At 42.3% G+C, this 22474-nt stretch overlaps 1 protein-coding gene across 1 annotated transcript in view; it reads left to right on the top strand.

The window, feature by feature from the left end:
• si:ch211-217a12.1 (alanine aminotransferase 2-like) overlaps positions 1 to 22474 on the top strand; it is a 71429-nt gene that overhangs the window by 31253 nt on the left and 17702 nt on the right. Inside the window, exons 5-11 of the mRNA XM_058792700.1 lie at positions 1485 to 1618; positions 17428 to 17671; positions 18213 to 18292; positions 18386 to 18522; positions 19259 to 19433; positions 20398 to 20553; positions 22356 to 22468. Of these exons, the coding sequence (XP_058648683.1) occupies positions 1485 to 1618; positions 17428 to 17671; positions 18213 to 18292; positions 18386 to 18522; positions 19259 to 19433; positions 20398 to 20553; positions 22356 to 22468 (1039 nt within the window). The remainder of the gene's footprint in view (positions 1 to 1484; positions 1619 to 17427; positions 17672 to 18212; positions 18293 to 18385; positions 18523 to 19258; positions 19434 to 20397; positions 20554 to 22355; positions 22469 to 22474) is intronic.

Genomic DNA, 22474 nt, shown 5'->3' with positions numbered 1-22474 from the left:
AAGGTCCTCGTTGAAATTGGCAAATGGACAGATTTGCAGAGGATTAAAGCCAATGAACATAAGATACCACCCCCCAGAGGAGTCAGTTTTTTAAAGCAAGGAGAAAAGTTTCCCAAGTCAAGGAGAACTGATAGTTCTGCGCCCTCTATTTTGTATGAAGCATCCGTAAGAATAAAAAGAAGCTTGTCATCCCAGAAGAGGTGGCGATGACTACACTTAGACCAAATATGGTTCTTCTGTCCAGGAGCAGAAAAACCATCATAGTAGTTGAGTTGACTGTGCCCTGGGAGGACAGGCTAGTCATCTCTCATGAGTTAAAGAAGGCTAAGTATCAAGATCTGATCAACAAAGCTTCTATTAAACAATGGAATGCAGCTTTGTTTCCTATCGAAGTTGGCTGCCGCAGCTTTCCAGCTACATCTGTGCGCTACTTCCTACAGAAGACTGGGTTGGAACCTAAAAGATAACAACAGCAGCAGCTGAGTCTAGCTCAAGGTGCTTGTGGTCAATGAGAGTTTGTAAGTGGAATCCTTCTGCAGGTGAAGGTTGATCTTGTCTTTGCTGCCCCGCTGAGGTGAAGTGTACAGGTTAAGGGGCAAAACACTCATGACCCTGAGGTATCTGCTGAAGATGCAGAGGGATTCCCAATGATACCATTACTCTGACCACGCTGCCACCAATGGCTACCAAGAACGGGGGTTAGGACGATTCTAAGGGCCCGACGATGCGCACATTTATCTAGGTTTAACGTTTAAACATTACTGTTTCAGTATATCTATAGATTTTATTTTAAGCAAGTCGTGATGATTTGAGAAGGCTAAATTGATCAAACATAGGCTATGATCAGCCTGCCGGACTGCCACTAGCCGCTTGGTCGTTACTTTAAGAAAGAAAAAACTTATTTAACGAACAAAAAACTATTTTAATAGCTGAAATAGTATTATAATCTGATTTGGGAGAAGGGGAAACGGGAGACGGGCTCGACTTGGGCCGGTAATTCTGTTGAACTGTCGGACAAGTGCCAGGCTAGGGCCTGAGCGTCTCAGCTCTACCGGAACTTGATCTGTACGGAGGGGGAAACCAACAACACCCCCCCCCTCACACACACACACACCCGCCGGAACGCAGGAGGGCCCGAGTGAATATTCTGTCCAGGGGACCCAGAATCCGTAGCGGCGCCCCTGACAAAGAATATTGCATCCGTAGTTGCTCTCGCAGTTCCTGCTTGTGGCAAAGCATCATTGATGTTTATTTCACCTTAGGACATTATTTTTGACAGCATCCTCATTTTACAGCATTTTTACACAAGTGCCTAATATTTTTAACAGTACTGTAGCTTTGCAGGTAGGTTTCTTGAAGCATCTTGGAGATATTTTTTAGCTGGTGAAAATACTAGTGTTCTAATAATTTTGGCCACCACTGTATATTTATATTTGTTCATGTTTTTCCAAATGAATTAATTTTTGGCTTTCTGGACCTTTCAGGTGCTTACAGTACTAGTCAGGGAATTGAATTGATTCGGCAAGACGTCGCACGCTACATTGAACGGCGAGATGGAGGAATCACATCTCACCCTGACAACATTTACTTATCCACAGGAGCCAGTGATGCAATCATGGTAAGCAGATACGACAAACAGACCAAAATGTAACATTAATTTTAAAAAGTGTTCATGTGAATTTTTATTCAAAATAGATATGTGCATCATCCACAGAAATCATTCATCCACACTCTAGTCTCATCATCACAGTCTTCTGAAGTCCAACACTACAAACTGTAGTTTTCAATTCTGAAAACTTTGATTATGAGGTTATAGTTATAGTTCTCAGCAAAGATGTGGTAACATTGCTGTCTAGAGAGACATGGCGAGAGACATGGCACAGACACAGGTAACTGACACGTGCACAATTTATTTATTTATTTTATACTGCACTACTTTATTTTACTTCAAAATTATAGATGTAATGACCTGTAGATAAAGTAAAGACCTTCATTCATCTTCAAATGAAAAGTACGTAAGTCCTTCGTTCTTCTTTGGAACACAAATTAAGATATTTTTTGATGAAATCTGAGAGATCTCTGACCCTCCATAGATAGCAAGGGTCTCTGTTCGTCCTTCTAGATGACCAACTTCATCAAAGTCGTCTAGGGATGGGAAATGTGAGTTCGCAAATGGCTAATAAGGCCAATCCTGGCCTGGAAGTTTCTCTGAAAAACGTGGCAGATCAAGTGACCTGGGGTGCTCTCTGTCATTTGATTGCTGCTTACTCTAGCTTTTTTTCTTTGCAGTTTCACTGTGCATCTGCTCTGAGACCATAGCCCCATTTAATACAGCAAGATGCCAGGCTGAGCGATCCTGTGCGAGGTCTTCCCAAGTGGAAGGATTGATGCTGAAGTCTTTCATTGAGGCTTTTTCTGTCCTCCTTGCGAGCGTGCAACTCTTTTCAGCTCTCCATGCAGGATGTGTTTTGGTAAACGTTCATTTGGCATTTTCACAAGTGACCAGCCCAGCGGAGCCGAGATTTTTGCAACAGTGTGAAGATACTGGGCATGCTTGTCCTTTCAAGTAATTCTGTGTTGGGGACTTTATCCTGCCACTTCACTTTTAACAGTTTACGCAGACAGCAAAGATGGAAACGATCAGCTTCTTTGCATGTCGCTGGCATACTGTCCAAGTTTCAGAGGCATAGAGGAGGGCAGACAGGACTACTGCTCTGTAGACCTTCTGCTTGGTGGTGAGGCTGATCCCTTTACGCTCCCACACTGATGAGCTAAGTCTACCTAAGGCAGAGCTGGCCTTGGCTATTCTGACATCTGTTTCTTCGTCAATGTGCACACATCGTGAGAGGGTGCTCCCTAGGTTGGTAAACTTGTCCACAGCTACCAGTGTCTGGTTGTTCACAGTCACAGTGGGCTCCTGGTATGGCTTTCCTGGAGCAGACTGATACATCACCACAGTCTTCTTTGTGCTGATAGTCAAGCTGAAGTTATTACATGCTGTGGAGAACAGTTCCAGGCTATCTTGCATATCTTGAGTACTTACTGCATCCAGGGCACAGTTATCAGCAAACAAAAAGTCACGTAGTCTGACTTCATGGACCTTTGTCTTGGCCTGAAGGCAACGCAGATTGAACAACTTTCCATCTGTCCTGAACTTGATGTCGATGCCAGGGTCAGTGTCCAGAAAGGTATCTGACAGCATTGCAGAAAACATCATTCTGAACAGTGTGGGGGCAAGCACACAGCCTTGCTTCACTCCATTCGTAACTGGGAAAGGAGCAGATAGAACTCCATCATCAAGCACACGAGCCTGCATTCCCTCGTGGAATTGTCTTACTATACAGATTAATCTTTCTGGGCAACTAAACTTGCTCATGATCTTCCAGAGCCCCTCACGACTTACGGTGTCGAATGCCTTGGTTAGGTCCACAAAGGTGGTATAGAGGTCAACATTTTGCTCCTGGAACTTTTCTTGAAGTTGTCGGGCAGCAAATATCATGTCTACTGTTCCTTGTTCTTTCCTGAATCCGCACTGGCTCTCAGGAAGCAGCCCCTGCTCTAGGTGCATCGTAAGATGGTTCAGAAGAATTCTCGCAAGAATTTTACCTGCAATGCAGAGAAGTGAGATTCCACTGTGATTATCGTACATCTGTCTGTTTCCTTTACGTTTGTTGAGGTGCACAATGGTGGCATCCTTGAAGTCTCGAGGGAGAGTGCCTTGCACCCACATTGTTTGGAATAGTTCTGTCAGCTTGTTATGCAGGCATGGTTCAGCAACTTTGTAAATCTCAGATGGGATCGCATCAGCTCCAGCAGCTTTGCCATTCGACAGTTGGTTGATGGCTTTGTCGACTTCTGACAGTGTGGGGGCATATCGAGATCATCATTGACAGTTACCTGTGGTAGCCTGTTGATTGCTTCTTCACAGATGTGGGCTAAGTTGTTGAGGACTGCATCAAAATGCTCTGCCCACCGCTCAAGTATCTGTGATTTCTCTGTAAGCTGTGTTGTTCCATCATCAGTGAGAACTGGGGATGAGCTGACAGGTTGGGGTCCGTACACTTCCTTGATAGAGTCGTAGAAGTGTTTTGTGTTGTTCGTATCAGCATAGGCCTGGATTTAGCAGGCTTTCTGGGTCAGACAATCATCTTGCATTTTCCGAAGTTTGTGTTGAAGCACACTGCGAATGCTGTTAAAGGCTGCCTTGTTTGGAGACTTATTACTAAGGTAAATCCAGTGAAGTCTATGCTTTTCTTTCAACAGTGATTAAATTTCCTCATTGTTATCATCAGACCAGTCTTGGTGCATCCGCTTACAACGACCAAGTAGCCCATAGGTGGAGGAGTAGACTGTCACAAAATGTAGCCCAGCTGTCCTCGATGTTGTCATTAATCTGGAGATGGACAGCTAAGTTCTCCAGTTTCTCTGTCAGCTGTTGCTTGACCTCTGACTTCTTCAGCTTTGAGATGTTCAGCCGCTTTGGTGCAGTCTTCCCTTGTTCCCGTCTTTTCTGGAGTGTTCTTAAGTTCATCTTGCTGATGATAAGTCTATGGTCAGTCCAACAGTCAGCTCCATCTTATTGACTTTGTTATCGTCAGGAGGAGGGACGGACAGGATGTAAGGGTGACAAAATCCATGTGTTTTGTCACCCTTACATCCTGTCCGTCCCTCCTCCTGACGATAACAAAGTCAATAAGATGCCAGTGCCTAGAGCGTGGATGAATCCATAATATTTTATTTCGAGTAGGGAGGCGAAAGATTGTATTTGTAATGAGCAGCTCATATTCAGTGCAGAACTGTAGTAAGAGAAGTCCATTGGAGTTGCACTTCCCAATGCCATGTCTACCTATAGCTCCATTGTTAAATTCTGTGCCAACCTGGGCATTGAAATCGCAAGGATGATGAGCTTTTTTTTTGATCATCATAGAACTTCTCCTTGACATCATCTGGGTTGGTCAGAGTGGGAGCATGCACAATTTATTTATTTATTTTTACTGCACTACTTTATTTTACTTCAAAATTCTAGATGTAATGACCTGTAGATAAAGTAAAGACATTATAATATTAAGATATTTTTGATGAAATCTGAGAGCTCTCTGACAGCAAGGGTACTTCCACAATCAAGGCACAGAAACATAGTAAGGACACCGTTAAAATGGACATCAGTGGTTCAATCGTAATTTTACGAAGCTACGAGAATACTTTTTGTGCCCACAGAAAACAAAAATAACGTCTTTAATGTAAGATATCAGAGCGAATCAGACAAATTAAGATTCGATCAGATTAGTGTTGAACAACCCAAAGAGCCAAATTCCACAGAGAGGCCCCAGATAACAAGACAATGTCATAAATCTGTCCACGGTACCCTGGCGTCACGAGTCTGAAGCAAGTCCAGCAACTAGCAGCTTTGAGCAGCTCACAACATTAAAACAAAAGAACACTTATTGACCATTCCAACAGGAAGGAGTTTGTCAATTTGGGGCAAGTAACTAAGATTAATGGTCAAAGAGATGTACCGCGTGACCATCACATGTAAATCTGTGATAGAAATCACAAGCTACAGACTTTCTTGGAGAGGTTTCCCCCACCTAGAAGACAAAGAACCAGACTGAAATTCCTTGAGACCTTTTAACCTCTCTTCACAGAACATGTCCGTATGCGCACAGAATGGCACAGAAACCGTCTTCTATGTGTAGATGCACCAAAATCATCTTAAAAGGACTTTTGAGCAACTAATCATTTCTATGCATAACTCCATATTATGTATGACATGTAACCCACACATGTGACTATCATGTTTTAATCACTTATTGTGTATGTCTTTTTAATAACTATTGAATAACTTAAATAGGTTCATATTCATTTTTGGTATGTATGAGTTTGAAAAATCATGCTTGAAACGCTTCTTTCAATTAATTCTTTGTCAAATGTATCATATTCTGGTTATAGAAATCACATCCAAAAGTACACTTTGCAAGAGCGTGTAAAGTTCGGACATGTGACTGACCAGATAACATGCTGATTTATGATGGGGAGGAGAAACAGAGCAACACCCCGAGCTAAGATAATATCTAATTGATCAACACACCAGTTGGATGTGTCCAAAAGCCGAGTTTAAAAACTCAGGACACCATCAAATCTCTCTCTTCTTCTCTTTTTGCTGTTGCTTTTTTCCACCGCGTTTTGACGCTGTTTTTAGCGCTCTTTGAGCGTGCTCTGGCCTACATGCTAGCTGCTACTTAACCACGATGAGAAGAAAAACCACCTAGTTTCGTTACATCCTTTCTTTCTTTTACTTTAGTTTCTTTTCTTTTCTGTTGTGAGTTTCATGTTCTCAGTTTAAGTTTTGCCGCCATGAGTTCAACTCGAGCCTGTGACCGCCTCAAAACTTCTACCAGCCACAACTCAGCATCTTCAGTCAATGCCCAACCATTGGCTTCCCAAGACATCACTTCAACGACTACTGAACTTCCAACCAATCAGAAACCTTGGGAAACCCCCTTTCCTGCAAAGATGAGGACAAAAGGGAATCCCTTAACACAAAGGCAACGCAAGTAATACAACTCTTGGTGCATTTAATGTCAATTTTAGCCTCATTGAGAAACTCAATGCGAGGGTTAATTAAGTGATTGATGGTTGTTCAGGTCTATGCAATTGCACATATTGCTGTAAACTTGGGTGTGATGTGGTTCAAGGGTGGGAGGAAAAAGACAGGGTCGGCATGACTGGGACTCGTAGGCTTTTTAATCTGGTGCTCTTTCACACAACAAAACAAGGCGGGGCGCTCACTGCGCTCCCAAACATTTCAACAAATAACTCAGAATATCAGATCTGCGTATCCTCTTTTCCTCTAGCACCAGTCTCTCTGTCCACCTCGAGTTCCCAGTCCTTCTCTCTGTCTAGCCTCCCGTTCTGGTGGCTTTATCCGGTCCCTCCATGCCAATTACTGAAACAAGACACAGGTGTTATCAATTGCACTTGACCCACTTACGCACCACTCGTCTCCTTTCTCTCTCTCCCGCTGCAGACCTCGCTGAACCACGCCCCCCCCCGCCACATACCCCCACCGCCCGACTCAGGCCGGGGAGCCCTCCGGCCTGCAGCCCCTCCCCCCCCATTTCTGGAGAGGAAGTCGGCTACAGCCATCTGCGGCCCCGGCCTGTGGACCACCTTGAATTTAAAGGGCTGTAATGCCAGATACCAACGGGTGATCCGCGCGTTGGTATCCTTCATGCGGTGGAGCCACTGCAGGGGGGCGTGGTCCGAACAGAGAGTGAATTCCCGCCCCAGGAGATAATAGCGGAGGGTGAGGACCGCCCACCTTATCGCCAAACACTCCTTTTCTATGGTGCTGTACATCGTTCTCTCTCTTCGAGAGCTTACGACTGATGTACAGCACCGGTCGTTCCTCACCCTCTACCTCCTGGGACAGGACTGCTCCAAGCCCCCTGTCCGACGCGTCAGTCTGCAACAAAAAAGGGAGAGAAAAGTCAGGAGAGTGTAGGAGCGGCCCGCCACACAGAGCAGCCTTTATCTGGGTGAAAGCCTGCTGGCACTGCTCCGTCCACTGGACCGGATCTGGTGCTTCCTTTTTAGTGAGGTCAGTCAGCGGGCTGGTGAGGTCCGAATACTTGGGCACAAATCTCCTATAATATCCCGCCAGCCCCAGGAACTGCCTCACCTCCTTTTTGGTCTTGGGTCTCGGACAGGTCGCAACCGCTGCGGTCTTATCAATTTGGGGACGCACCTGCCCGTGACCCAAGTGGAAACCCAGATACCTGACCTCCACACGCCCAACCGCACACTTCCTCGGGTTGGCCGTCAGCCCCGCCCCTCTCAGCGATCTCAGAACGGACCGTAAATGCAGCATATGACGCTGCCAGTCGTTGCTGTAGATGATAATGTCATCTAAATAGGCAGCGGCATATGCAGCATGTGGTCGGAGTATTCGGTCCATGAGCCGCTGAAAGGTGGCGGGAGCCCCGAACAAGCCGAAAGGAAGTGTAACAAATTGGTGTAATCCAAACGGCGTTGTGAAGGCTGTTTTTTCTTTGGATATCGGAGTCAAGGGGATCTGCCAATATCCTTTCGTTAAATCCAGTGTCGAATAAAAGCGAGCCGAGCCGAGCCTAGCCGATCAAGCAACTCGTCAACCCGCGGCATTGGATATGCATCGAATGCATCAGCATTCACCTTCCGGTAGTCTACACAGAACCGGACCGAGCCGTCCGTTTTAGGCACTAAAACTATCGGGCTCGCCCAGTCACTGTTGGATTCCTCTATTACTCCCATATCCAGCATCACTTCTAATTCAGCCTGAACTACCTTTTTTTTTTGTGTTCAGGTAAACGATACGGCCGGCTGCGCACTACCACACCGGGCTCGGTCTCAATGTGGTGCTGAATGAGGTCTGTGCGACCAGGCAGGGGCGAGAACACATCGGCGAACTCCGCTTGCAACTTGGCCACGTCAGTGAGCTGGGATGGTGAGAGGTGATCCCCTGCTGGGGCCAGAGCGAGAGATTGGGTTTTAGCTTTCACTTCTGGCCCGAGATCTTCCTCTCCACTCACCACCATCGCCAACATCACTGACTCCGCCTCGCTCCATTTTTAAGGAGATTGAGATGGTAAATTTGACGTGCACCGTTCCTGTCTGACCATACCACCTCATAATTGAGATCCCCAACTCGTCGTGTGACCTCAAAGGGTCCTTGCCACTTGGCGAGTAATTTGGAGCTAGAAGTTGGGAGCAATACAAGCACTTTCTCTCCCGGTGCAAATTTGCGTAATCTGGTTCCCCTGTTATAAAGCCAGCTTTGTCTGTCCTGAGCCTGTAACAAATTCTCCATAGAGAGCCGCCCCAAAGTGTGGAGTTTTGTTCTCAGGTCCAGCACATACTGAATTTCGTTCTTACCAGTCGAAGGTCCGTCCTCCCAAGTTTCTCTTAGGATGTCCAAAACCCCACGGGGCTGTCGTCCGTAGAGAAGCTCAAAGGGGGAAAACCCCGTGGAGGCTTGGGGAACCTCGCGCACGGCAAATAACAGGGGTTCCAGCCACTTGTCCCAATTTTTGGCGTCCTCGTGAACGAACTTCCGAATCATGGTTTTCAACGTGCGATTAAACCGTTCGACCAGACCGTCTGTTTGTGGGTGGTAGACGCTGGTACGAATCGATTTAATGCCCAATAACTCGTAAAGCTCGCGGAGGGTCCGTGACATAAACGCCGTGCCCTGATCGGTGAGAATCTCTTTCGGGATTCCCACCCGGGAGATTAAATGAAACAATGCGTCCGCCACACTTTTCGCGGAGATGCTGCGGAGCGCCACTGCTTCTGGATATCACGTTGCATAATCCACCAGGACTAAAGCAAAGCGATGCCCACGTGCAGATCGTTCTAATGGCCCGATGAGGTCCATGCCAATTCGTTCGAAGGAGACCTGCATCAGAGGGAGCGGGCACAATGGTGCTTTTGGGGTGGCCGGTGGGTTCACCAGCTGACATTCACGACAAGACGCACACCACCTGCGCACGTTCTCATGAATGCCCGGCCAGAAAAATCGGGTCATTAGACGATTCAGTGTTGCAGTTTGTCCCAAATGCCCAGCCATCGGATTGCAATGAGCCGCCTGGAAAAGCATTTCCCGACGGCCCTTTGGTACTAATAACTGCGTTGTATCTTGTTTTGACTGAGTGTCCTGGGTCACTCGATACAACCGATCTTTTAAAATAGCAAAATAAGGGTAGGAGAGCGATCGCGTTGGCTGGAGAGGCTGTCCGTCGATGGCACGGACCTGATCAAAGGCGTGTTTGAGCGACTCATCCTGGGACTGTTCCAGGGGAAAATCATCACACTCTGTGAGGTTTCTCCTCACCACAGCACTCCGTTCCCCTGTCTCAGCTCCCATTGGTCACGGCTCAGCCTCTCCCAGCTGCGCGACCGCCCCCCTTCCCCGCTTCCCATGGCCCCAGGAGACATCCGCACATAAATGCCCCAATAATACATCAAACCCTGGCCAATTTGTTCCCAAAATCAGCGGATGTCTGAGGTGCGGGCTAACTGCCACCTCTATTCTATGCTTTTGTCCCCGAAATTGAATAGCCACCGACACTAGGGGGTAGTTCACCACGTCCCCGTGTATACACCGCACCCTAACCATGCGGCTCTTATCCAATGCCTCTGGTTGAATCAGGCTTTGATGCATTGAGGATTGGTTACATCCCGAATCCACCAAGGCCTGATACGTACCCCCCTTAATACTCACAGGTATTTGGTACTGGCCAGCTTGATCGGGGGCAGCCTGTGGGTCGTCCGGGACCCGTATCAGTGTCCCCACCTCCATCACAGGACACCGACTGATGAAATGACCTGGGTCCCCGGTTTATAGGGCAGAAACACAGGAGAGGAGGGAGAGAGAGAGACAGATGGCAGGGCCTCGCCGACCCCGGGACACGCCACCATCTGGTCCTCCACCAGCTGGATGGCCTGTTTCAGCGACGCCGGGCGGTTCACAAACTGCTCCAGCACCACTTTGTCGATTACCTCCTCGACGTCGCTTCCATCGGCCATCAGCCATCTGTGGCAGGCGTCCCGGAGCTGTTGGGCCATCACGAAGGGTCGGCCACTGTCCCCAAGATCCAGGGACCGGAAGCGCTGGCGGTGCTGCTCGGGACTCAGGCCGACCCTCTGGAGGATGGCGTGTTTCAGGTCTTCGTAGACCAGGAGGTTCTGAACCGGCAGTTGTTGTGCGGCGACCTGGGCTTCTCCTGACAGCAGAGGGATGAGCCGCACTGGCCAGTCCACAAGAGGCCACCCAGATGCCTCAGCCGACCTCTCAAACAGGTCCAAGAATGCCTCCGGGTCGTCCTGGGGACCCATTTTGTTGAGAGGTACGTGAGGGGGCGGGGCTGAGGCAGATGGAGAACGAGTGGCCCGAACCTCCCGGTCAATCCAGCTCCGGAACAACTCGCGGTCTTCCTGCTGGGCTTGGAGGAGGGCACGAAAACTCCGTTCCTGATCGTCCCTTATGCCCAGCAGGGCCTGATGGTGTTCCTGGTGGAGTCCTGCGAGTGACTGGATAACCTCCGCAAATGGCGAAGTCGGCGGGGACTGCATGGCGGCGGTGGCGTTCCTTTTTCCTTCCTCCCGGGTTTTGGCACCAGTGTGATGTGGTTCAAGGGTGGGAGGAAAAAGACAGGGTCGGCGTGACTGGGACTCGTAGGCTTTTTAATCTGGTGCTCTTTCACACAACAAAACAAGGCGGGGCGCTCACTGCGCTCCCAAACATTTCAACAAATAACTCCGAATATCAGATCTGCGTATCCTCTTTTCCTCTAGCACATACTCTCTGTCCACCTCGAGTTCCCAGTCCTTCTCTCTCTCTAGCCTCCCGTTCTGGTGGCTTTATCCGGTCCCTCCATGCCAATTACTGAAACAAGACACAGGTGTTATCAATTGCACTTGACCCACTTACGCACCGCTCGTCTCCTTTCTCTCTCTCCCGCTGCAGACCTCGCTGAACCACGCCCCCCCCGCCACATTGGGATTTCACATTTTCATTCTCTTAAACTCATCCTTTCCTCACTTTCTCTCTTCCTACAACATGTGAATGTGTGAATGCATGTGTTCATATGTTTGATTAGTTTATATGTCTTAGATTTATCCAATAAAGTTTTATTTACATTGAAAAGAGAAGTATCTTGTGTTTTGTGCTTACAAGTTAAACACTAGGGTGACGCTGAGGAGAAGAATTGTTGAATAAAGTCATTATTTTTGTTTTCTTTGCATACAAAAAGTATCCTCGTCGCTTTGTAAAATGACGTTTGAACCACTGATGGACTATTTTGTCGATGTTCTTGGTACCTTTCTGGACCTTGAACGCAGTGAAAAATACATTGCAGAGCAAAGAAGAAACTGACAACGTGCCGACAGACAAGACAGAGCAGGTACTTCTGGTGTGAAACAAGGTCTCAGGACTCTCAGCTTTCATATTTTGTCATTTTTAAAGAAATTCAAACAATAAATACCATTTTGTGGCTCTTTAATGTGTCGTATTGCCTCAGTTAAAACATGTGAACTGATCGTCATTTCATATTTACGTAAAGCATGAAATGAACATAAATAAACATCAGAAAGTATTTTATTTCAACAGCGGAACACACCATTTTTCAAGTTTAAGTCCACCGAGCCAACAATATAATGTGAAACCTATGAAAATGATTTAAAAAAGCACATGGTGCAGTAGTTTCATCACTTTACAGTGTCGCATTGACCGTCTTTTTGCAGTAAAGGACCTGTCATAGGTTAATGAGTGGGAAGGTGAAGCAATGCGAGGTTAGCTGCATTGAAAACAGATGAGCGCACATGTGCATACCTTACCAAAAAGTAGTATACTTGAAGTTTATTTTATTAAGTATACTTAAAGTATACTTAAAAATATACTTGAACTTTACTTATGTAGTAAGTCTACAAATATCAGTGTACTTGTATTATACTTGTAAGTGTACTATTTCAGTACTCTTTGGGACTAAATTGGCCCACTTTCTAGTATATAGAAGTATACTTTTAAGTATACTTTAAGTATAACAGTAGTAAACTTTGAGTACACAACTAGATTACATCAATGTTTTTAGCTTGTACTGCAACTATACTAAAAGTGAACTTAAATGTATACTTATAGTTCAGTAATTAAATACTTGTAGTAGTATTTTTAGTACACTTTGAAGTACAGTGTCAGTAAACTACTAATTTAGTAGTTTTATACTGAAAGTATACTCATACTTTTTTTTTTTAAAGTGAACTTTACATCATACTTTAAGTATATTACTATGTCCCTATTTAGGTATTAATTTGTATATATTTTGTTATATGAATATCTGAACATGCAAAACATCAAAAAAAAAGAACAGATTATCTGCTTGTAAATAAAAACATTTTATTCTAGCTTCTTGCATTCTTTTTTTAAACACTTGAATGTGGGTTTCATAAATAGTTTATAAATAAAAAATAAAGAAATAAACAATATTTTGAACAAAAAGCTGAAAAAGCAATATGAATTGGATACAGAATGATAATCAAAATGTAGACGGAATCAATCAACACCCCAAAGCTTGACAGTCATTATTACCTCTTCATTGGTGACATTTTATTCCATAACGGTACACAGTTTTGATGCTGTTTTATGTTAGATGATCGTGTTAGATTACACGTGGAAGCATCTGTTGTTTCAGTTTCTTCTTCACTTGTGTTTTTTGGACATTCTGTAAAGAAGATGTGTACTAGCGTCCCCTACCATATAACAATGAAAACACGGATTCTAGGAGCACATATATTTAAACTTTTTCTAAGTATAAGTCAAGTATACTTAAATGTCATTTTAAGTATATTTCTGAGAAGTACATAAAAAGTATACTTTCCTATGTTTTAGTTTAAAAGAAGTATACTAATAGCACACTTGAATAAACAGCTCCTGATCAGGGCGAAGTTCACAGGATTTTGTCCACAGAATGATAAGAGCACAGTCATCACACGTTTTAACATATTATTTTATTATTTAACACTCAGTATTTTAACTTAAGCCATGCATACAGCAACGGACATGACAGATTTCTGGTATGCAAAACAAGTAATTTAAAGGAAATCCTTAGCTTATTGCGATTACTGTGGTAGCCAACAACAACACAGTTTAACCCTGCAACATTTTTATATTTAGTTATATTGAAAAAGTTTCAATTCAGTCTATCTTTTTAACCCAGTTTTAACATGGATTTCTATGGAGACCAGCCGTAGATGTCGGGCAACATGGCGGATAGCAGAGGCGGCACATGATATCGGCATTCTGATTGGTCAGATTGCCTGTCAATCAAGCTCCCTGCTACCCCATTAACCCTCTGGTTGTGTTCGGGTCAAATTGACCTGGAGAAGATTTTCTTTTTCCCAAAAATACTAGTTAACATTATGGCATTGGACTCAAACTTACTGACTTTGTTCACGCAGGGTATAAGTACTTCTCAGAATTTTTTGGAATTTTTGTAATTTTTTGTGGGTTTTATTTCACCTAGTAACACTTGTGGTGTTCAATTTTTTTTCTGAATAATTTTCACAGTATTAAACAAAAAATTATAAAAATTTACACTGTTTATCACACTAGTGTGCTTTAATGTTTAATCAGGAATTTTGCTTTTAAATGCTTTTATTTTCTACAAAATTGCAAAAAGTCACACTTGTGGTGTTTCCGGTCAAAAATGACCGGACTCCAAACAATTGCTTATAAATCTGTTATTATGCTATATTATTATCAAATATTGGATTCAGTCTTTTTGTTAACTTGTTTTCTTTCATTTAGGACTGGTTTTGTGTTTCTATTTGCATCTGATTAGTCATAGGCCTTATTTATCTGAAAGTAGGCACCTCATTTTTTGAGTAAAAAAAGCATTTTTTATGCATAATTTTCACAATATGAGATAAAACAAATTATGAAAATTTGCATTGTTTATCACACTAGTGTGCCTTAATGTTTAATCAGGAAGTTTGCTTTTAAATGCTTTTATTTTGTCCAAAATTGCAAAAAGTCACACTTATGGTGTTCCCGGTCAAAAATGACCGGACTCCAAACAATTGCTTATAAATCTCTAATTTTTCTATAATATCACCAAATATTGGATTCCTTCTTTTTTTCAATTTGTTTTCTTTCATTTAGACTGGTTTTGTGTTTCTATTTGCATCTGATTGAAAATGTGCACTGTTTATCACACTAAGTGTGCTTTAATGTTTAAGAGTAACGGGTTGAGTAATAGCTGAAATCCATGAGCCAATTGTACCATTGTCGATGGTTGTGATGTTAATGGTTGGGATGCAGGGAGAGGTAGGAATCTTGAATCTGGTAACTAGTTCCTCGTTGATTACATTAACAACAGATCCTGAATCTACAAGTGCTGAAACACATTGAGAGGTGGTATCACAACCCAACTTATAATTAAGTAGAAAGCTGCGTTTGGATGGGTAAGAAAGTTCAATGGTACTCACACTGTTGGTGTTTGAGGAGGATATTTTGGCCTTGTGTGGGCAAACAGCATTACAATGTTTTTCCTCTCCACAGTAGTAACACAGATTCCCCTTCTGGCGTTGGTCTCGCTCCTCGGATGATAGACAAGTTGATGCAATTTGCATGGGTTCGTGTGAGTCGGAACATGCCTGGACTTGGTCCAGATTATTTGCCATCTGGCGGCTTGAACATGGGTTCAAATTGTCGATCTTAATAGCAAGAGTAATCAATTTGTTGTAGGATAACATTACATTTTTAATGAGCCATTAAATTTATCAGGTAGGGCAAGTCTTACTGGGGGGTTATGGTGTGTAGGAAGAGAACGGATGTATTGCGTGAGGGTGTCATTAGTATTCTGTGATGGAGCCATAGGTGAAGACATAAACAAGATGTAAGATCCAAATGCAAGAAGTTTAATAGTGTTTAGCAGACAAATCCAAACCACAAAGCTGTATCGTCGTTGATGAGACAGGCAGGTTTTCAATACACAGGCGATCAGTCCAATCAGGCAAACAAAACAGAATAGATGATCCAAAAAACAGTGGTCAATAAAGGCAGGCATAGATATCATAACGATAAGGCAAAACACAATAAATGACAACGCTTGGTAAGGCAGTGAGAACTAGCAATACTTCGCAATGAATGTGAGGAACAGCATGGTATAAATAGGTCACCAAACAGGAAGTAACCCCTGATGAAGAGACAGTCAGTATTCTGGGGAAGGCTCCCTCTGGTGGCCGGATGGATGGTTACCAGACCCATCCATTACACATATTGTGAAAATTATTCATAAAAAATTCTTTTTTCACTAAAAAAATGAGGTACCTACTTTCGGATAAATGAGGCCTACGATTAATCAGATGCAAATAGCTGAAAAAATCCTAAATGAAAGAAAACAATTTGACAAGGGCAACAATTTGAATCCAATATTTGGTGAGATAGCATAATGACAGATTTATAAGCAATTGTTTGGAGACCGGTCATTTTTGACCGGGAACACAAGAAGTGTGACAGGAATCCGAACACAACCAGAGGGTTCCCAGATAGCATGCGGATGTGGGCCACTTAAGGCAATGATACAGCACTGCTGGCCTTCTTATGGCCTGTACAAAATGGATGTAAGCCTGAAGTGGCCCACATGTAAAATAGCAAAAATGGCCCAAATGGATTAAATCACATGTGGGCCTCTGTAGGCAAAGATGTGGTGTTCACGGCAATGTGTAATCTGAATGTGACCCTTAAGTGGCCCATGTGGTAAATAGTAAATATGGCCCAAATAGTACCAACCAAATGTGGTCCACCTTTGGCAAAAATGTGGCACAATCAACAAAGGCTAATCAGGGTGTAATAGGGGTGTAACGGTACACGTATTCGTACCAAACCATTTCGGTACGGGTCTTTCGGTTTGGTGCGCATGTGTACCGAATGAATACAGTTTTCTTTTTTTCCAGGAAATTCAAATAATAAATGGCGTTTTGACAGTCTTTGATGTGTCATGACAGATCGCTCTATAAACGCCTTGGAGAGCCGCTTCTGGCGACGGTTCAGAAACGTGCTGGTATAAACCCAACACAAGCATAAGGCTCTGATACTGCGCAATGTCAGACACAGCACATGCGGCTACATTTATTTGTGGAACTTAATATTTTTTGTCTTCATTCCCTTCATCCCCAAAAAATGTATTCGGTTTGAATCAGAAAGTAATTTTCCTTCAAAATTCACTCCTCAGACTCAGTCCACAAAATTCACTCAGATTTTATTGTAAATGTCATGTGGAGAGCATTTTAATTCACACTACTAAAAAAGTGTACACAAGGTTAGGTCAGGTGTGTGCGCAGACACTGTGTGCATTTTTCTGGCAAATTTATTTTTATATTATGTGTCTGTGGGAAATGGAGTACACACTTTTTGATGCCCAAAATGGACAGTAAAAAAGATAGCATGGACATTTTTAAAATGATATATTCACATTAGGAGCAAAACCATAAATGCACAGATTTCAAATATTGCATGATTGAAATAATGGGAACAATATGCAAATTAGGTCATGGGTATTTAAAAAGACATTGTCAGCTCTGTATGGTTATTTCTTGAAGGCTACAGTACATGGGTGTAGAATAAGGCTAATCGCAAAATGAACTTTGTATGTGTACAGGTGACTTTATGAAAACGTTTGTGTGTGTGTGTGTGTGTGTGCAAAAGTTTCTTTTCTAACATATGTATACTTTTATGATAAAATCTAAGCAAAGTTTTATTTATGAGTGCCTGCCTGGATACTTCATACACTCTTTATGTTTTAGTTTTTTTTTTTTTTGCTACATGTCAGTGTGTTAGAAAATTAAATATCAGAATTACTTTTAAAGTAAGTCTGTCTTTGTCTGTGTCAGACCATGCTTAAATTGCTGGTGTCAGGGGAAGGAATGTCTCGTACGGGAGTGATGATTTCCATCCCTCAGTATCCTCTGTACTCCGCTGCTCTGGCTGAGTTGGGTGCTGTACAAATCAGTTATTATTTGGATGAAGACAACTGCTGGAGTTTGGACATCAGTGAGTTACAACGTGCCCTGCAGGAAGCAAAGAAGCACTGCAGCCCTCGAGCTCTGTGCATTATTAATCCTGGCAACCCCACAGGTGTGATGACATATCTATCAGCTTTTATTGTGGCCAGTTTGTGTTTGCAATATAAGTTAATTTGATATTACTTGATATTAAACTTAAATTTAAGATACATTTATTGAGATGCAAAATAAGAATAAGTCTTGTTTTCTTGAGAATTTAACAAAAATCAAGTAAGTTTATGCTTAAAGCACAAACACATATCTGTCAATGGTGTATGAAAACTAGTTTTCTAGTTTTTTTTTTCTTTCTGACCTTATTGACATATTTGTTGTTGTTTTAATAATATACAGTATTGTGTTCCCTTTAATTATTATTATTATTTAAAATTTCATTAATTGGTCTTAAAAAGTTTTTTTTTTTTTTTTATCTTAAATTTACCTTCATAAAACCTACAGAACCCTGTAATAGTATTTATTAAGGATTTCTCAATTATCCAAATTTTTATTTGCATAAAATTGTTGTTGCAGTTGTGAACACAGGAACAATCATGATAAATCACTGAGCTAAAACATATCAAACTAATCTGGCAACATTGTTTGTCTTTACCTGACAGGTCAAGTGCAAAGCCGGCAGTGCATTGAGGACGTGATCCGATTTGCTGCAGCAGAAAACCTTTTCCTCATGGCTGATGAGGTGATTTGTATGATAGGCTTATAGTTTTTTTAATTAAATACACATAAAAACACACACATTAATAATATTTTCAATATGTTCCGCTTGTTCCAGGTCTATCAGGACAATGTTTACGCAGACGGGTGTACATTTCACTCCTTTAAGAAGGTGCTGTTTGAAATGGGTCCGGAATACTCTGAGAAAGTGGAACTAGCTTCGTTTCACTCAACGTCAAAGTGCTACATGGGAGAGTGAGTATCCAAAACAAGAGAAGTGCAAATGATCTTTAGGTGATTTGGGACAATTATTCCATAGAGAATATTATAGAATCTGATGAATTTGGTTCCAACTCACAGTTTTTCTAACAACTTCTTGTTTTTAAAGGGATATTTCACCTAATAATGAAAATCCTGTCATCATTTACTCACCCTTATGCCATTTAAATTCCATAACACTTTTATCTTTGAAACGCAATTGGAGGTATTTTTTTTTTAATAAAACCTGTGAGATTTCTGTTCCTCAAATGAAAGCCCATTACATCAGATGTTTGACAATTCAAAAGTTTCAAGACCTCTGAAAAGACATGATTGCTATATACGATGAAAAGATGAAATTAGGCTTCTATTCACATATAAACATTGATGAACACATACATATGAGGTCATCAAATATGGTAAACATAACCTCAAACCCGCTTGCTTTAAGCTCCAGAATCAATGAGGTTTGATCTTACATGTCACACAAGCACATGCACAATCATCACATATTGTGATTCACCAATTACAAACACTTTTGCAGTCACTATAAAGACAATTTCCTATATTGTTCCTCCATACTTTGAAATAAAGGTTGTGAAATGATGTGGGCAAGGCATATTGTATACAGTACAAATACTGTGAAAGAGATTATTTGTTTTGACCAAATAGTAGTGTCCTAAAATAAATCAAGTAAATAGCTAAGCTCTAAACCTGTCTGTCTTGCTTTAAGGTGTGGTTTTCGTGGTGGTTATATGGAGGTGGTAAATCTAGACCCTGAGGTTAAAGTTCAACTCACTAAGTTGGTATCTGTACGGCTGTGTCCTCCAGTGCCTGGACAGGCTCTTCTTGATGTAGTGGTCAATCCACCCCAACCAGATGAACCCTCATATGACACATTCATCAAGGTCTATATTGTCCTGTTTATTGTTTCCTTTGTACACTCTAAAAAATGACTCAATGCCTTTGTAAATAACACACAATTTCACAGAAGTAAAAATCATATTAAATATTAAAAGGTTACTCCAACCCAAAATTAAAATTTTGTCATTAATCACTTACCCCCATGTCGTTCCAAACCCGTAAAAGCTTAGTTCGTCTTTGGAACACAATTTAAGATATTTTGGATGAAAACCAGAAGGCTTGTGACTGTCCCATTGACTGCCAGGTAAATAACACTGTCAAGGCCCAGAAAAGTATGAAAGACATCGTCAAAATAGTCCATCTGCCATCAGTGGTTCAATCTGAATGTTATGAAGCGGCGAGAATACTTTTTGTACGCAAAGAAAAAAAACAATTATGACTTTATTCAACAACTCGTCACCGTAGCACCATTTTGGAGAATATCCACTGGATATCCGCAAACTGCGTACGCTGTTCTGTGTCAGCTGCGCCACACGGATCATCAAAATAGTCCACTTGCGAAGGAGACGAGTTGATGAATAAAGTCGTAATTTTTATTTTCTTTGCGTACAAAAAGTATTCTCGTCACTTCATAACATTTAGATTGAACCATTGATGGCAGATGGACTATTCTGACGATGTCTTTCATACTTTTCTGGGCCTTGACAGTGTTATTTACTTAGCAGTCAATGGGACAGTCACAAGCCTCCCGGTTTTCATCCAAAATATCTTAAATTGTGTTCCGAAGACAAACGAAGCTTTTATGGGTTTGAAACGACATGGGGGTAAGTGATTAATGACAAAATGTTCATTTTGGGGTGGAGTAACCCTTTAAGTCTAAACTTGTTTCACCAAAAAAAAAAAAGAAAAAAAAAAAGAGTACATCATGGTTTACATTTTTGGAGTGTACCGGTTAACAAATTTCTATCCAACAAGAAAGTAATCAAACCTTTTCTCCATTGTCTTCAGGAACGTACAGATACTTTGGCCACACTGGCAGAGAAAGCCAACATGACACAAGATATCTTGAATCAGGTCCCAGGAATAAAATGTAACCCAGTGCAGGGTGCAATGTACACTTTCCCACGCATCCACCTCCCACCGAAAGCCATCCCGGAAGCCAAGGTAGTATCAACTTGTGATCAGTTAAATTTAACAATTGTTCACTTGTAACTTGCATTTTATTGATCAGATATCTGATTTCTAACAGATAGCTGCTTGGTTTGAAAGTGACTTCTGTGTGAGCTGTGCATAATACATTGCTACACTGTTGACAACAGACATTTGCTAATGTGCTAAATGCGCCAGTGTGACTGCACCTTGACTCGCCTTTGAAGTGACTTGAATTGGGATTCATGGTGTCACGAATCCTGCCCGTGGCCTTCCGTCCAATTGCCACCAGAGGTCGTCCGTCCATTATATTCACTCCTGCACTACACATACTGTTTTGTGTCACTCCAGACTACATTCTCCATGTTCCATTGCACTGATTGGACTCACCTGCAGCAAATCACACACACACTATATAACAACCACTCAGACCCTTTTCAGATCGCCGAGTATTGTTAGCATTTATCCCTGTGTTAGTGATAGCAACATTACGGAGCCATTCCCAGTTTTCTGAGTCTTAGTCTAGTCTAGTCCTGTTCTATGCCTGATTTATCTGTGTCTTGATCTTAGCCTGTTTACCTTGTCCTGTCTGCTCTCTGCCTGCCTTGGACTTTAGTCTGTCTTGGATTATCCCTTTGCCTTGCTGTTTCGGACTTTGTTTGCACCTCGCCTGGAATATTTCCTGTTTGTGGATTCCCCGTTTGCCTCGCCCTCTGGATTACGTTCGCCGTCGACTGACCCATGCCTGTTTCTGGATTACTCTTTCATCTTGCCTGTGCTATACCTGTTGTTGTTGTTGTCAACCCATGCCTGTTTCATGACCACGTCTTCGGATAAAGCTTTGCAGATGGATCCGCATGTCTCTCGTCTCGTTCGCCCCGTTACACATGGAGCATATTCCACTGAGTTACCATGATTTACTGGGACATGCCAACCCTAGCCCTAACAATTGACTACCCCTAAAATTAAATGGGAAATCCATCACTCCTACAAGGAAATATTGGCTAAGTGGGCAAAATAATAGTTTATAGACAAAACCAGTGGGTGTTTCTTTTTCTCAAATATTTTCTCAAATATTGTTGTTAATATTCTCTGATTATAGGCCTATGGTGAATAAAATTATTAAATTCATTGTGCTCCCTTTTGTTAGTTATTAAAGCAGCAGAATTTTGATTTGGCCCTTTATTTATTCTTGAAGATTATGTTGTTCAGTACATAATAGTGAATAATTTCAGAATAATGATAAGAATATAACCTGCCCTTGAACCACAAAGTGTCACGTGTCTGCCCTTCTAAGTTCCTGTTTTCCCTTATTTGGTTTAGTTCCGGTTCTTATTAGTTAATCATCGTAAATCACCTGATTTGTATTATCTTGTTTGCTCTTTTGTTCCCGTCATGTTATAAGTCCTCAGTTTTCCCCTTTTTCATGGTCTGAGCTAAACGTTAATAAATGGATATGTGTATTGATGATACTTCGTTCTCCTGTCCTTCATTTAAGTTAAACTACAACCACGAACCCCTAACATAAAGGCTGGCTTTGTATAACAAAGTAAACAAAGTAAGAATTGCAGGATTGGTTTTAGTTGGTAATACCACTACACTTGATACACACTTTCCTGTCACCTGAGGATTTGAGCTTGAATTTGTAATTAGTTTATGAGCATATCCCCAGAAAAGTGTGAGGTCTGCAGCGAATAATGTTATTACAAACAAAATGATATAAAATAAAAAAATGAAATAATATTATAGTTCACTTGGTTGAATTAAACAGCATTATAAAACTCTAACCAAAATCCCCCATCCACTCCCAATTTTAGGAGAAGGGACAAGCTCCGGATATGTTCTACTGCATGAAGCTACTGGAAGAAACAGGCATCTGTTTGGTTCCTGGCAGTGGTTTTGGGCAGCGAGATGGCACCTACCATTTCAGGTTACT

The sequence above is a fragment of the Onychostoma macrolepis genome, chromosome 12 (assembly GCF_012432095.1).
Source record: "Onychostoma macrolepis isolate SWU-2019 chromosome 12, ASM1243209v1, whole genome shotgun sequence".
NCBI lineage: Eukaryota > Metazoa > Chordata > Actinopteri > Cypriniformes > Cyprinidae > Onychostoma > Onychostoma macrolepis.
This window is presented reverse-complemented; position numbering and strand designations above follow the sequence as displayed.